The sequence below is a fragment of the Oryctolagus cuniculus genome, chromosome 3 (assembly GCF_051225735.1).
Source record: "Oryctolagus cuniculus isolate XC-2025 breed Fujian yellow rabbit chromosome 3, ASM5122573v1, whole genome shotgun sequence".
Lineage (NCBI taxonomy): Eukaryota > Metazoa > Chordata > Mammalia > Lagomorpha > Leporidae > Oryctolagus > Oryctolagus cuniculus.
In genome coordinates, this window is record NC_142869.1 from 67,805,023 (window position 1) to 67,820,141 (window position 15,119).

The following is a 15,119-nucleotide window of genomic DNA, read 5'->3' on the forward strand; positions in this document are numbered from 1 at the left end:
ACCCTTAATGAGCATGGAATTAGAACAAGAATTTAGATGATTTGATGGTTTGTTAGCCTGATGGGTGAATTAATCAAGCTATCCTGTGAGCACAGAGTGCTGACTATGTGATAGAGACACACTTGTGACCTAATTAGGCACAATCCCTGTCTACAGGGAGCTCAGAGTCTAGTGAGGGCAAGCAAACCTGGGGACAGTGCTACCAGGGGGATATATATGACTGAGCAACCCAAAGGTTCTGTAAGAATACACAGTGGGGGCTGGCACTGTGGCGCTGTGGGTTAAGCTGCCACCACAGCCCCAGCATCCCACATGGGTGCCGGTTCAAGTCCTGACTGGGCCACTTCTGATCCAGCTCCCTGCTAATACTCCTGGGAAAGCAGCAGAAAATGACCCAAGTCCTTGGGCCCCTGCACCCATGTGGGAGACCCAGATGAAGCTCCTGGTTTCAGTCTGGCCCAACCCCGGTTTTTGTGGCTGTTTGCAGAGTGAACCAGGAGATGGAAGATTTCTCCCTTTCTCTCTCCCTCCCTCCCTCTCTCTGTAACTCAGACTTTCAAAAAAATATTTTTAAGTCTTTAAATGATCAAACACACAGACACACAGTGGAGGTCCTGACCCAGGTCTGAGGATCAGGAAAGGCTTCCTGGAGGTGGTGATGTGTTAGCAGAGAACTCAAGGCTGACTTGGCCAGATCACTGGATGGAGAGAGTACAAAGTTCTTGAAGACAGGAGGGAGTCCATCAGCTATTTCCGTGTGGCTAAAGTGTGGTGTTTGGTTGCTTTGCTGTGGGGATGAGGCAAACAGTGATGAAGAAGAGGTTCACATCGCCAGGGTCGTACCACCTCCACCACCACAGTGCACGCTCCCCAAGCCGAGTGGATGTGCACGTTACAGTCTTTACGGACTGGACATGGGAGCAGACATGTTGTCTTGCTTGCATAGCAAGGCTAACCCTTTCCTTTGCAGATCAACTTATTTTAGGCTCCTAAGGCCTGTCGCTCTGTCCATTGGCAAACCTGTTCTCGCCTCCAGAAGCCAAGTGTCCTCTGGGTTGCTTCCTCTCTCTCTCTGATTTATAAACACATTTTTCAAGCCTGGGAGATACTGCAGCAATTGTAGCCCTTCCATCAATGAACCCTGGGAGGTTTTGTTTCTCTCGTTGCCAGGTTCTTAAGGAGGACAGCACGGTTCGCAGAGAGCACCTTCGGGGTGTGGGGTGGCAGGGTTGAGTGACGGTGCAAGGGCGTTATGTGATAAAGGCCCCCAAGAGGAGTACAAAATGGGGGCTGTGGCTGGAGCCGTGGAGCGGGGCCTCTGCGGGCAGGACTTCAGCCAGCCCCCACGCTGAGTCCGAGTCTTCTGGCAGGTAGGGAAGGAATCCCTCTGGTCTAGCTGAGTAAATGGAACCTCGGTTGTGAATTCTGAATCTTAATTGGTCCCGCATTGTTGGGCCGGCTGAGCCGTCAAGGGCATGAGAGTGAGAAGTCCCTGGCAGCTGCCAACTTCCCCCAGGGATTTGGCACCTCTTTCGCCTTAGCAATCTCACATTCCAGTTTCAGCGACAGCAAATGGACAGTAAGGTGCTGGGCCCCGGGCCTGTGTATTTCCCAGAGTGCCCTGGCTGTACTGCAGCTTCTCGGGTCCAACAACGGCAGGAGATTTTATGAGTCTGCTAAGTACAGCCTCTGTAGTCTAAAACGTCAATGCTGCACCGTGAACAAGTTGGTACAACCAAATCATGGCGGCTCACACGTGAGCAATGCCTGTGGGCAGACCGCAGTGGTGCCAGCTTGCAGAGCTAAACAGGTAAGCTACGGGCAAGGAACTTCGCAAGCCCGGAAAAGGTGGTGGTACACCTCAGTCGGAAAAGCCAGAGTGGCCTGGATGTCTGACTGGGACAATGAGACCTTATATTTATGGATTAAACATTTTGGTCTGAATTATAGAAATATTGAGAGATGCTTTTGTTAAACAGTTTCATGGGGTGAACATTATGTCAATTTAATTTCCTGATTTTCTGACATGTTATTTTCCACTTTTATAATAATTTTTTTAAAGATTTATTTATTTGAAAGTCAGAGTTACACAGAGAGAGGGAAGGCAGAGAGAGAGGGAGAGAGAGAGAGAGGGAAGGAGGGAGGGAGGGAGGTCTTCCATCCACGGTTCACTCCCCAATTGGCTGCATCGGCCAGAGCCACACTGATCCGGAGCCAGGAGCTTCCTCTGGGTCTCCCACATGGGTGCAGGGGCCTAAGGACTTGGGCCATCTTCTACTGCTTTCCCAGGCCGTAACAGAGAGCAGGATTGGAAGTGGAGCAGCCGGGATTTGAACTGGTGCCCATAAGGGATATCGGCACTGCAGCTGACTGCTGTACCCGCTATGCCACAGCGCCGGCGCCAGTGAGTTTTCTTTTTTAAAGATTCATTAATTTACTTACTTGACAAAGCAACACACACACAGAAAAAGAGAGAAATTGATCTTCTATCTACTGGTTCATTCCCCAAATGCCCACAATAACTGGGGCTGAGCCAGGGTGAAGTCAGGAGCCCAGAAGTCCATCTGGGTCTCCCACATGGGTGGCAGGGACCCAAGTACTTGATCCATCCCCTAATGCTTCCTTGGGTGCTCATTAATAGGAAGTTGGATGGGAAGTGACACAGATAGGACTTGAACCAGGCACTCTGATATGGGATGCAGGTATCCCAAGCATTGAGCCAAACACCTGCCCACTCACTCTTTTTTTAACCTCAGCCTCTTGCAATTAATACAATTCCTCATTGCTGGCAACTATTTTTTGTTTTGTTTTTAAGATTTATTTATTTATTTGAAAAAGTTGTGGAGAGACGGATCTTCTATCCATTGGTTCACTACCCAAATGGCCACAACGGCCAGACCTGGGCCGTCAAAAACCAGGAGCCAGGAGCTTCTTCCGGGTCTCCCATGTGGGTGTAGAGGCCAGAGCACTTGGACTATTCTCTGCTGCTTTCCCAGGCACATTAGCAGGGAGCTGGATCGAAGTGGAGCAGCTAGACTCAAACCAGCACCCTTATGCGATTCTGGTACTACAGGCTGAGGCTTTACCCACTACGCCACAGTGCCAGCCCCCAACTGGTTTATTTTGATAGGGAAAAAAGTTATTGTTAACCTCTACTCTGCTTTTGAATTACATTCATCTTTCCACCTGGCAAGTAACTTTTGGTAAGGATCATTACAACAAAACAAAGAACACCCAACTCTTAGTAATTCTTTACAATCAAGAAGCAGTCAGCAGATGTTCTCATTTTTATTTTAACTAGGAGCACTGATGCTGACAACTATTTTTCCATGAGATATTACAAAGCGATCAGTTTTGTGGACTGTTGGAACAACCTCTTTGAGATCACCTACTGCACCAAATAGCAGGCGATCAGTCATTTCACCGCCAGTTTGAATTCTCTAACTCACAGCTCAAGAAAGCAAGATGGAAGAAAATGGCATGAAGAAGCAGCCATTTGCATAGCATCTTTTTATTTATTTATTATTTTTTTGACAGGCAGAGTGGACAGTGAGAGAGAGAGACAGAGAGAAAGGTCTTCCTTTGCCGTTGGTTCACCCTCCAATGACCGCCGCGGCCGGCGCGCTGTGGCCAGCGCACCCAGCGCACCGTGGCTGGCGCACCGCGCTGATCCGATGGCAGGAGCCAGGTGCTTCTCCTGGTCTCCCATGGGGTGCAGGGCCCAAGCACTTGGGCCATCCTCCACTGCACTCCCTGGCCACAGCAGAGAGCTGGCCTGGAAGAGGGGCAACTGGGACAGAATCCGGCGCCCCGACTGGGACTAGAACCCAGTGTGCCGGCGCCGCAAGGTGGAGGATTAGCCTAGTGAGCCGCGGCGCCGGCCTGCATAGCATCTTGCAAACTTGAGTCCTCAAGTCATTACTTAGGCTTCCTTTTTTTTTTTAGATTTTATTTGAGAGGTAGCGTTAAAGACAGTGAGAGGGAGAAACAGAGAAAGGTCTTCCTTCCGTTGGTTCACCCTCCAAATGGCTGCAACAGTTGCAGCTGCGCCTATCCAAAGCCAGGAGCTTCTTCCAGCTCTCTGATGCAGGTGCAGGGTCCCAAGCTCTTGGCCATCATCTGGCTTTCCCAGGCCACAGCAGAGAGCTGGATTGGAAGAGGGGCAGTGGGACTAGAACCGGTGTCTACATGGGATGCTGGCGCCACAGGCAGAGGATTAACCTACTGCACCACAGCGCTGGCCCCTAGGCTGCCCATTTTAACAATGAAGGCCATACTTTGTGTTCCTTTGGGAATAACTAAGTCAAGACTGTGTTTGGCTACTTATCCAGAAATTCTAATCAGAAAATATCTTATTGCTTTTTTGGAAACTATGATTTTTTTAAACAAGATTTATTTATTTGAAAGGTAGAGTTACAGAGAAGCAAAGGCAGAGAGAGGTCCTTCATCTGCTGGTTCACTCCCCAAATGACTGCAGCTGCGCTGATCTGAAGCCAGGAGCTTCCTCCGGGTCTCCCACACCCCCAGGACTTGCACCATCTTCCACTGCTTTCCCAGGCCATTAGTAGAGAGCTGGATCGGAAGTGGAGCAGCCAGGACTTATACCCGTTTCCATATGGGATGCCGGCACTGTAGGAAGCGGCTTTACCCACTAAGCCACAGCACCAGCCCCAACAGTATGATATTAAGATAGCGTATTTTTGTAGTTGTCTACTTTAAATTTGGACACAAAGGACAAAGGGGAAAAAGAATTGAAAACAGACTGTGGTTGACGTAAGCGCCACGAGAAAGGGTCCCAGAGAGGCTTCAAACCTTAGCAGACGTTGCTCACCCAAGACCAAGAATCCTTTGCTGGTTCCTCCGCTTCCACTGCGTTCACTTGTAAATGCATGTGGCAAACCAGAAGACTTCTACAAGATTAGTGGTCGAATCTGTTTAGGTCGTGGCAGCTTTGTTTACAAAATGATTTTTTTTTCTTGTTGTTTACCAGTGTATTATAAAGGTTAAAGCCCAGGAGCATCCCACAGGACAAAGTATGGTGCAGTGTGTGGAGCTCTCTCCTCCCCTCCCTGCCCCCCTCCACCCCCACTCCTTGATGTAGTCACCAGCCTGGGAACTCTCCGCATCTCATTGTTCCAGAGTTATGATCAAGGTCATTTCTAACGACTCTGAATTTACTACCACCCTCATACAGTTCTCCCAGCAGGCCCCAGGTACCATCCGGAGCAGGAGAGCAGGGCAGCCGCCCCTGACAGCACAGGCACCACCTCTGAGGCCTGGTTTCTATGCAAGGAGAACTCAACCTGCAGAATCACCAGTGGGCCCTCAGGATTTCGACTGAGCCTGGAGGATCCTGGGCAGGACAAAGACACTTGACGGTGAGGGTCAGTGAGTACTCAATAGAACCTTGGAATATTGAAAACAACATTTATTTATTTGATATGCAGTAGCTTTAGTGTGATCTTTTTGATTTGTAAAATACGATGAGTTGCACACGTGGGATCTCACCCTTCCTGTCCCTGAACTGCAGGCAGTCTCTCTTTACCCCCAGCTGCTTAGAGCTGTCTTGCTGCAAGGCTGGTATTTACTGTCTCGCTCTAACAAGGATGTTGGTAATTTTAAATTTCTCAGGCTTTTAGCTTGTGGTGTTATTATCTTGCTCTGTTTTCTCTTAGATTTTAGATTTCTGACATCCCAAGAGACCTTTATGGACTGTTGTTTTTTTCCCCCTCTTTGTGCCTTCTTTGGTAAAATGTAGAAAATAATTTTCAAAGGGAGTCTCTGGTCTCTGGGAGCTTAGGGAAAGAAACAACCACGAATCTCCTAGGCAATAGCTCTTTGGTTTTAGATGAATCTTAATGAGATATGTACCATAATTAACATGAAGTTCAATAATCTTTTTTATTGCTTACAAATGATAAGCTGAATCAGTTCAAGTCTGACCATGATAAAAACACAAATATCTTACTAAAATAAATAGTATCCAAGGAGGCTGAGACAAGAGTGTAATGATAAGGCACTTGCCTTGGGCACAAAACATAAACCTAAAGGGGCATCCAAAAAAAATTCAGTGCATTAAAATATCACTTATCTTGATTACTATTTTTAAAAAGAAAATGACTGCAAAAATTTGTGATAAACAAAGTATCATAATTTTAAAATGAAGACAGGATCAGAAACAGTGTCTTGCTAATAAGCCACAATACTGATCCTGTTTTGATCCAGAATGTTGATCTTGATGACCTCACTTGCCCTACCCTGGTCTCGGCCCTGCTAACCAGAATGTCAGTGGCTAGAGTAAAGACGGCACAACTCCTCATCTAGAAAGGTCACTTCAGGACAGGAATTCTGTGTAGTTACTTTCAAGTCTAGGCAGCATCACTGAGCAACCAGCACCCACACTTTTGGCCCTTGTTTGGCTATGTCTCAATTTTAAAAGGTATTTCCCAATGCAAAAAAAAAAAAAGAGTTGAGTTTTTGATAGTGGAACCTGACATCCCATTATCAAACTCCATTACATTCAAAAAGAAAAACTCATCAGTGCAATTCATTAAAAGGTCCTCCTCCCACGCAGGTTTCCTCGCACCCTTTCCTTCCCAGCCTTGGTGGGAGAGGGCCGGAGGGGCTTCTTGCGATACTCCACCTTGGTCCACCCGCCTTCGCTCCCTTTGCTCTCCTCGTCCCCGGCTCGTGCGTCCGTCTCCGTGTGCAGCGGCATCCCTGGTATGGTCCTGGGCTGGCGACGGTCATTTGGGCTCCTTCTGAACTCAGGTGACTGGTGAGTGCCGAGTGCGGGATGAGAAACCCTGTAGCACTTTCCAGAATACCTTTCTCTGGAAGGGGTGGAATGCTGACTCTTCCCACCGTATCTTCCTCTGGGAGAAGAGTTGAGTGAGACGCTGCCACGCTCGTATTTGTTCCTGCTCCTATCTGAGTACCGACCCCTTTCGGAAGCGCTGTCCGTGTTAAGACTGGAAAAGCCGCTGTCTCTGGAATTGAGATGTAGAGAGGAGAAGTTCTTGGTCAGTCCGTACTGTGTGGGAGAGGAGCTTCGGGACTGGTTTATGGGTGTGATCTGCTGGTACTTGATGGGCGCCTGGGTCCTCCTCACAGCAGCAGCATAGGAGACCTGGTCATCGAAGTAGGGGAAGAAGGATGAGCCCAGGATGGGGTTGCTCTGGGAGCGCTGTAAGGAAGTGTTGGATGCAATCTGCCGCAACCTCAGGGTGTCCAGCCACTGGCAGTCGGCACCTGCAGGATGGAAACGAGCAGCTTTTAGACCCCAGGAAAGCCGCACGCCTGGGGAGGGCTACCAGAACACTGCCTTTGTTATTACAAATACTCCCTACAAAATAAGCCTGTTCACTGAGGCTGTACTAGGAGCTTCCCATTGGGCTTTCCTTACATCATCTCATTTAATCCTCCAATAATTACCTTGGGGAATACTGATCATCTTAGTCCATAAATGAGGACATGCAGAAGGTAAAGCTGCAAGTCACTCAACCAATAATCCCAGGTCCTTCTGCATCTAGATCTTGTTCCTGGTCCTGGCTGTCACTTCCAGACCTTGCTGCTGTGGGTGTGTTCAGGTGCAGCATGTGGAGTCAACAAAAGGCTTTGTGCCTACCAGCACTTTTATAACCCCAGGGAAGCTCGACTGGATAAGGGAAAAGAGATTCTGAAGGTAGATAGGACAGTAGAGAATGTGTGAAGAAAGAGCTTGTCTGTCAGCCCCAGGGCCTGAGCTATGTCAGCTACATTCTACAATTGTCAGTGGTGCTCCTATCCACAGCTCGCTGGCTCCTCTGCAACTGTGCACAGAGACTTTTCTGGAAGGGAGCAGAAGGGCATGCCCAGGTCTCTCTGCCAGCACGTCTCCTTCCTACAACCCTGGGGCAAGGGACTTGTCCAGACCTGTGACTCTCTGTGCCTAGACAGACCGTAGACTGATCCGCCACAAGCCCTCCTTCTGTGTGTAATGTGCTTTACTGTGGCAAAGACCGCATTCCATCAAATTTCCCATCTTAACCACCTGCAAGTGTGTGGTGCAGGAGTGTTCAGTGTGTTTGCACTGCTGGGCAACACATCCCTAGCCCAGGAATTTATTTTAAATGTGTATTTATTTGAAAAGCAGAGTGATAGACAGTTTATCTGCTGGTTCAATCCACAAATGCCTGCAACAGCTGGAGTGGGCCAGGCTGAAGCCGGAGCCTTGAACTCCATCCAGGTTTCCCACATGGTTGCAGGGAACCAAATACTTGAGCCATCATCTGCTGCCTTCCCAGGCGCGTGAGCAGGGAGATGAAGTGGAAGTGGAGCGGCTGAGACTAGAGCTGGCACTTGGAAGTGGGATTTGTTATATCTTAATGTTAGCTGTCGCAAAGCACACCGGACACCGGAGTAAGGGAAAGGGTTTATTGGGGAACACCCTACAGACTGGAGTGAAGGGGCGGCAAAGGAAAAAGAGAGAAGGAGACTGTGAGAGAGAGACAGAGGAGGGAGAAGAGAGAGGAGAGAAGCCAAGAGAGGCCAAGAGAGCGCAGGAGAGAAGGGCCAAGAGCCAAGAGCCCAGAGGAGGAGGCTAGAGAGAGGAACCGAGAGAGAGCAGGAGAGAAGGGCCAAGAGAGCATGTGTGCAGGAACAGGCCCTTTTAAAACTTTGCTTGAGGGCGGGCAGGGAAGCAGGAGCAGCGAATCCCATTAGGATGGGGGTGGGAGCCTGGCTCAGGTAGCTGGGCCATGCGGCCACCTGGCTACAACTGCACCAGTTTCCTAACAGGATTCAGCATGGTAAGCACCACAACTCTGGGCCCTCACACCTGGTAGTCCTTCCCCCATCCCTGGTGACATCCATTTCTGTGATGTGACTTCTTTAGAGACTTCACACACGCATGGAATCATGCAGCCGTAATGCCTCTCCTTCTTCACTTAGACTTTAGTTTCCGACAGCGCTGATTTGTTTGGTACCCAACCCCCTCCACGCAGCCACGGGAACCTGGGGACGCTGACTGCATTCTGGGTCTGGAGGAAACTTGGATTGGTCTAGGCCAGGTGCACCAGTGCCATCTTTCAGGATGGACAAGTTTTCTTCACTCCTAAACGAGAGCAGGGAGGGAACCGACCCCTTATTTCCTCTGGGCATTGCCACGTCTATGGGATGACTGAAAACACGAGAGGAACAGACTGAGAGCAAAGCCAGCAGGCTAGAGCCCAGAGTGGGAAGGAGCCAAGGCCTGCGCTTCAATCCTCACCCGGCTGAGCCTGCTCTAGCTCTGGACTTCTTGTGATGGGAGAAAACTGATCTGATTGCAGTTTAATTTGGTGGTTTAAGGACTTTGGAGTCCCCCTGGTTCACCCGGAGGGCTTCTAAAATGGTAGATCCCAAGGATCCCACCCTAGAATGTGGGGTTCAGTGGGTTGTGGTTGGGCCCGAGGATGTGCCTTCCGACAAGGTCACTGGTGAGCCTGAGGTTGCTGGCCCTGGGACCACACCGGGAGAACCACAGGAACAAGCTGCTGCAACCTGGGTTTCCTGTTACTCGCAGCAGGCCGTGTCCTCCAAGTCTTCACATTGTAGTGGATACAAAGGATACAGGAAGGAGGAAGAGAGGCCAACCAGCTGAAGCTGGACCAAGCCCAGGGGAAGCCACTGCTGCAAGCTTCCGGTTAGTAAGCAGAGGGAGAAAGCTTCTCTGGAGCAGTCCCGGGGGGAGGCAGAAGGGTACTGACCGTCCTGCATTTACTCCTAGAGAGAGCACTCCACTGTCTCCTAGCAGATCTACGAGTAGATGGCATGGGGGGTGGGGGGCGACATCTAATAATGTCCTCTTCTGGGAATGTTACCATCTTGTCTCCAACCACAAGGTCACAACCTGCTGCGAATACAGTAAGAGAATGCTTGGGAAACAATAAACATCCTTAAGTCTCACTCCAGGGAATCCAGAACGGGGACCGGCAAAGTGCTTACTGGGTGACTTTCAAAGTGGTAGAATTTGAATGATGGAAAACTTGGATGCTGTTGGCAGACATTTTGACTCATATGGGTAAGTAAACAGAGCTTTAAAGAAATTTTTTAAGCCAGCGCCGTGGCTCAATAGGCTAATCCTCCACCTTGCGGCGCCGGCACACCGGGTTCTAGTCCCAGTTGGGGCGCCGGATTCTGTCCCGGTTGCCCCTCTTCCAGGCCAGCTCTCTGCTATGGCCAGGGAGTGCAGTGGAGGATGGCCCAGGTGCTTGGGCCCTGCACCCCATGGGAGACCAGGAAAAGCACCTGGATCCTGGCTCCTGCCATCGGATCAGCACGGTGCACCGGCTGCAGCGGCGGCCATTGGAGGGTGAACCAACGGCAAAGGAAGACCTTTCTCTCTCTGTCTCTCTCTCTCACTGTCCACTCTGCCTGTCAAAAATTTAAAAAAAAAAAAAAAAAAAAAAAGAAATTTTTTAGGCTGGTGCTGCGGCTCACTAGGCTAATCCTCTGCCTGCGGCACCGGCACCCCGGGTTCTAGTCCTGGTTGGGGCGCCAGATTCTCTCCCGGTTGTTCCTCTTCCAGTCCAGCTCTCTGCTGTGGCCCGGGAGTGCAGTGGAGGAATGGCCCAGGTCCTTGGACCCTGCACACACATGGGAGACCAGGAGGAAGCACCTGGCTCCTGGCTTTGGGTCAGCTTGGTGCGCTGGCTGCAGCAGCCATTGGGGGTTGAACCAATGGAAAAAAAGAAGTCCTTTCTCTCTGTCTCTCTCCCACTGTCCACTCTGCCTGTCAAAAAAAAAAAAAAAGGTGGTAGCATAATTTAAAAAAAAAAGATTTTTTAAAAAATATTAGAAACAGAGAGAGTGCTCCAACTGCTGCTTCACTCCCTAAATGCACACAATGGCTAGGGGCTGGGCTGGAGCCAGGAGTCAAGCATGCAACCAAGGGGTCTCAAGTGAGTGGCAGGAACCCAATCACTGGCGCCATCCCTGCTGCCTTCCAGGGTCTGCTTTAGCAGGAAGGCAGGAGGCTGGAGCCAAGGCTGGGCCTGGAACCCAGGCACTACCCATCTGGGACATGGGTTTCTTAACTGCTGGGCTAAACACTTGCTCCTCAGAACTTTCAAAAGAAGAGAAAACTATAGCAGAAATGCAGAGAGAAGACCCTCACAGATTTCCCAGGGGTGTTGTAGATTGCAAATAGGGTCATGGCTATGAAAGCCCTACAGAAGTGAAATGAGCCCTATGAACATTAGTTGTTATAGTAAGAGGGCCTTAAAGGTATCACAGTAGGCGTTCTAGGCAAGATTGATGGATTCACAAAAGAATCTGGAACCAGGGGGAAGCGAATGGGAAGGAACTACTGCAGGGGTAGCGGCTGCAGAAGCAGCGTGTCCCGACGAGGCTCGCAGCCAAGAAGGCTCATGCTCTGTGGTGCTGGTCAGAATGTCCTGCCGTGATTAGTTTCAGAAGAGCATAACCAAATCAACCATGTAGGCAAAGTTAGACAGGATTAGCACGCTGTCATGGAATATGCTGGTGGATTTTGAGTACTGTCCAGGATTTTGGGCCCGCTGGCTGGTGAACATTTAGGAGCCTGGTTTGCTTAGCAGGCCAGGCCCTGGGGTGGAGGACACAGGACCTGGGCTCTCTTAACTCAGGGTCAGCTACTTAGAGCCTTTGCAGGTTTCCGTGACCACCAAAGACTTTCTGATATGGCTTCCCAAGTACATTTCTTCTCGAGGAAAAAATCCTAAAAATGTGTATCTCTGCTTAGTTTGGAAGCTGTATTTCTCATTGTAAAGAGTGAACTGCATGGAGCTTCTTCAAAATTTTTTTTGTTTATTTGAGAGGGAAGGAAGGAGTGGGGGGGGCAGGGAGGGAAGACAGACAGGGATACAGCAAGTTCCCAACGCCTGGTTCACTCCCTCAGATGCCCACAACAGCTGAGGCTGAGCCAGGTGGGGGCAGGGAACTCAGCTTGGGTCTCCCTAGTGAGTGGAAGGAAGCCAATCACTTGAGCCATCACCTCTGCCTCCCTGGGTCTGCAGCAGCAGGAAGCTGGAGTCAGGAGCCCGGGATTGGACCCAGGCACTCCGAGGTGGGACACAGGCTTCGAGCTAGAAGGCTTGGGGTTTCTATGCACCTGCATCCCATGTATTTGTTTGCTTGTCCCAGTCCTTCAGAACCTCTTCCCTGAACCCACCAAATGGTGACCCATTTACGGGCCAGCCAGCTGACCTCCCCTGTGATACCCTAAGTTGTTTCTTCATCTCATCCACAGTTACAACAATGAGTAGGCATTGCTAATCCTATGCATTCCACATCTTCTCCCACCTTCCCTCTGTCTGTCTCTTGTGTCAATTGTGTTCAGGACCCGAGAGCAGTCCTGGTGACACAGAAGATCACCATCTTCGATACACTTTTCAGAAGTAAATACATACATACAGTTAGTCCTTGGTTCTGGGCCCCCATGGATACCAAGATCTATAGATGCTCAACTCCCTCATATAGAATTGCATGGTATTTGAATACAGCCCACAGTACACGTCTAATGATTTAGACTACTTGGAACACGACAATCGAAATGCTATATAAAAAGTTGCAAGATGAGATTGTTTAGGGAACGAGGACAAGAAAGAAGTGTACATAATCCGTACAGAACAAAGTTTTCAAATATTTTCAGTCGTTAGTGATTGTGTATACATATATACACATTTTTATTTTTATTCACCAATGCAGATTCTTTTTCATCTTTTATGATTGTTGTCCAAATCTCTAAACTTGTTGTAATATTTTCACATTTAGATGTTCCTAAATACTGCTCTCCACCTAATCTGTTCATACAACCAACACCACAGAAGAAGGAAGTATTATGTCAGAAGCCCGTGTCTATCCACACCCTGGCACCGAGAGCTCTGTGGCTGATGTTGGCAACGCAGCGCGCGACACTTACTGGAGTCCGACCTGCTGCCCGGGGTGCCCTCGGCGTTGGGGAGCACAGTCTGAATGGCCAGCTGGACTGCTTTCACCTCGTCCTGAGGCTTTGCCTTGCTCCACTGGATCCGGTGCACATGCTTTGTGCTTTTTGGAGTTCTCACATCACTCTGGGAGGAACACAAGAACCCATGAGCAAATGCACACAGTAACACCCAGGAAGGAAGGAAATTCAGGTCATGATGCCATGTCAGCTTCCCTACCAGGAACACGCTCACCATATATTAGGTAAAACATTGCAAATGTTGTCCAAAATATGCTCATTTAATTACGAGTAAAATGTGTGCCAATCCGAACAGGAGCCTGCTTTGGGTCTTCCACGTGGGTGCAGGGGCCCAAGGACTTGGGTCATCTTTCACTGCTTTCCAAGGTCATAGCAGAGAGCTGGATCAGAAGAGAAGCAGTCAGGACTTGAACTGGCTGCCCATATGGGATGCCACACTGCAGGTGGCAGCTTTACCCACTAACCACAGCACTGGCCCCGATACTAGTAGTTAAAATGTGGTTGTCTTCTCCTAGTATTATATGAGAGTACTCCATAAAGTTCATGGAAGATGTATATTGTGAACAACTATGCATGGATTTCAAAATGTTTTTCCACAAAAAATCCTTATTTTTTTACTTTCATTTTTCCATGGACTTTCCAAAGTATTCTTGTATTTGATAAATTTCAACTCCACTCTTCATTCAATAATACATGTGAAAAATACTCTCTCGGGCTGGTGTTGTGGCATAACAGGTTAAGCCACTGCCTGCAGCACTAGCATCCCATATGGGTGCTGGTTTGCGTCCTGGCTGCTCCACTTCTGATCCAACTCCACAGTTCATGCACCTGGGAAACCAGTGGAAGATGGCCCAAGTGCTTGGGCTCCTGAACCCACGTGGGACATCCGGAAGAGGCTCCTGGCTTCTGCCTGGCCCAACCCTGGCCAGTACAGCCATTTGGGGGAGTGAACCAGATGATGGAAGATCTCTCTCTTTCATTTTTCTAACTCTGTCCTTCAAATAAAAATAAATCTTTTTAAAAAAACATATGACTTAAAAAAAGAAAATCTCTTCTGTTTATAGTACTTGGCAAGTAAAAAAAATTTTTTTTCCTTAAAAAATGCTTATTTATTTATTTATTTGAAAGGTGGCGATACAGAGAACACTCCCCTGATGATTCACTCCTCAAATGCATGAAACATCCAGGCCTTGGCCAGGCTGATGCTTGGACTGGAACTGAACCCAGGTCTCCTGCATGGGAGGCAGGGATGGAATTGTTTGAGCCATGGCCTCCTGGGATGTACTTCAGCAAGACGCTTAAACTGAGAGTGGAGCTGGGTCTTGAAACCAGGCACCCTGACATGGGATACAGGGAGCTAGGCAGTGTCTCAGCTGCTCTTCCAAATGCCCACCCTGAAAAGATATTTTGTTGAACAAATGAAGCTCTGATCACGTTTCTGCTCAAGACTGCCTGTGGTCATGAGGGTAACAGGTGCACGCAGGGATCATGGGATTATGATGTGCACAGAGGGTAAAGGACAGCGGGTGACAGGGTCAACAGGAAAGAGGACACCCCCAGAGAAAGACACACCGTGTTCTTGTCCTGAAAGCTCTCTCATCACTGGGTGTCACAAAGTCCTATCTCCTAAGGTCTCCTGGTTTAATGTGGCTATGGTGGGGGTCAGTGTGGTGGTATAGCAGGTGAAGCCGCCATCTGCAGCACTGGCATCCCATATGGGTGCTGGTTCAAATCCCATTTGCTCCACTTCTGATCCAGCTCCTTGCTAATGTGCCTGGGAAAGAACAGAATTGGGCCCCTGCACCCACATGGGAGAACTGGAGGGGGTTCCCAGTTCCGGCCTGGCCCAGCCCCAGCTGTTGTGCCCATTTGCAGAGTGAACCAGTAGACAGAAGATCTGTCTCCCTCTAATTCTGACTTATAAATAAATCTTTAAAAATGGTTTTGAAACACCCTGAGAAACACAGACAAGTGCAATATCATCACGGAGCCTAAAAAGGAGGAGGAGGGAGAGGAAGGGGACAGGGAGAGAGAACAGAACGGGGTGTGGTGTGGCTGGAGGGTAGTCAAAGGCAGGCAGAGGTGGAATTGGCTCTTCCAAGTGTCCGGTTACTAACAGGAGGGCTTCTGGATTGTGAGGGCCGACTGGCGC

General features: G+C 49.2%; 2 protein-coding genes across 9 annotated transcripts in view; one reads left to right on the forward strand and one right to left on the reverse strand.

Annotated features, from left to right (window-relative positions):
- LOC127491746 (uncharacterized) overlaps positions 1-6,254 on the forward strand; it is an 86,408-nt gene extending 80,154 nt beyond the window's left edge. For both annotated transcript variants that reach the window (XR_007920640.3, XM_089329070.1), the window contains exon 3: positions 5,195-6,254. The gene's annotated coding sequence lies outside the window, so the exon portion shown is untranslated. The remainder of the gene's footprint in view (positions 1-5,194) is intronic.
- MAP3K20 (mitogen-activated protein kinase kinase kinase 20) overlaps positions 5,414-15,119 on the reverse strand; it is a 175,140-nt gene continuing 165,434 nt past the window's right edge. For all 7 annotated transcript variants that reach the window (XM_008258756.5, XM_089329061.1, XM_051849412.3 and 4 more), the window contains 2 exons: positions 12,923-13,073; positions 5,414-7,251 (listed from right to left, as the gene is read on the reverse strand). In XM_008258756.5, the coding sequence (XP_008256978.2) occupies positions 6,551-7,251; positions 12,923-13,073 (852 nt within the window). In that variant the 3' untranslated portion in view covers positions 5,414-6,550. The remainder of the gene's footprint in view (positions 7,252-12,922; positions 13,074-15,119) is intronic.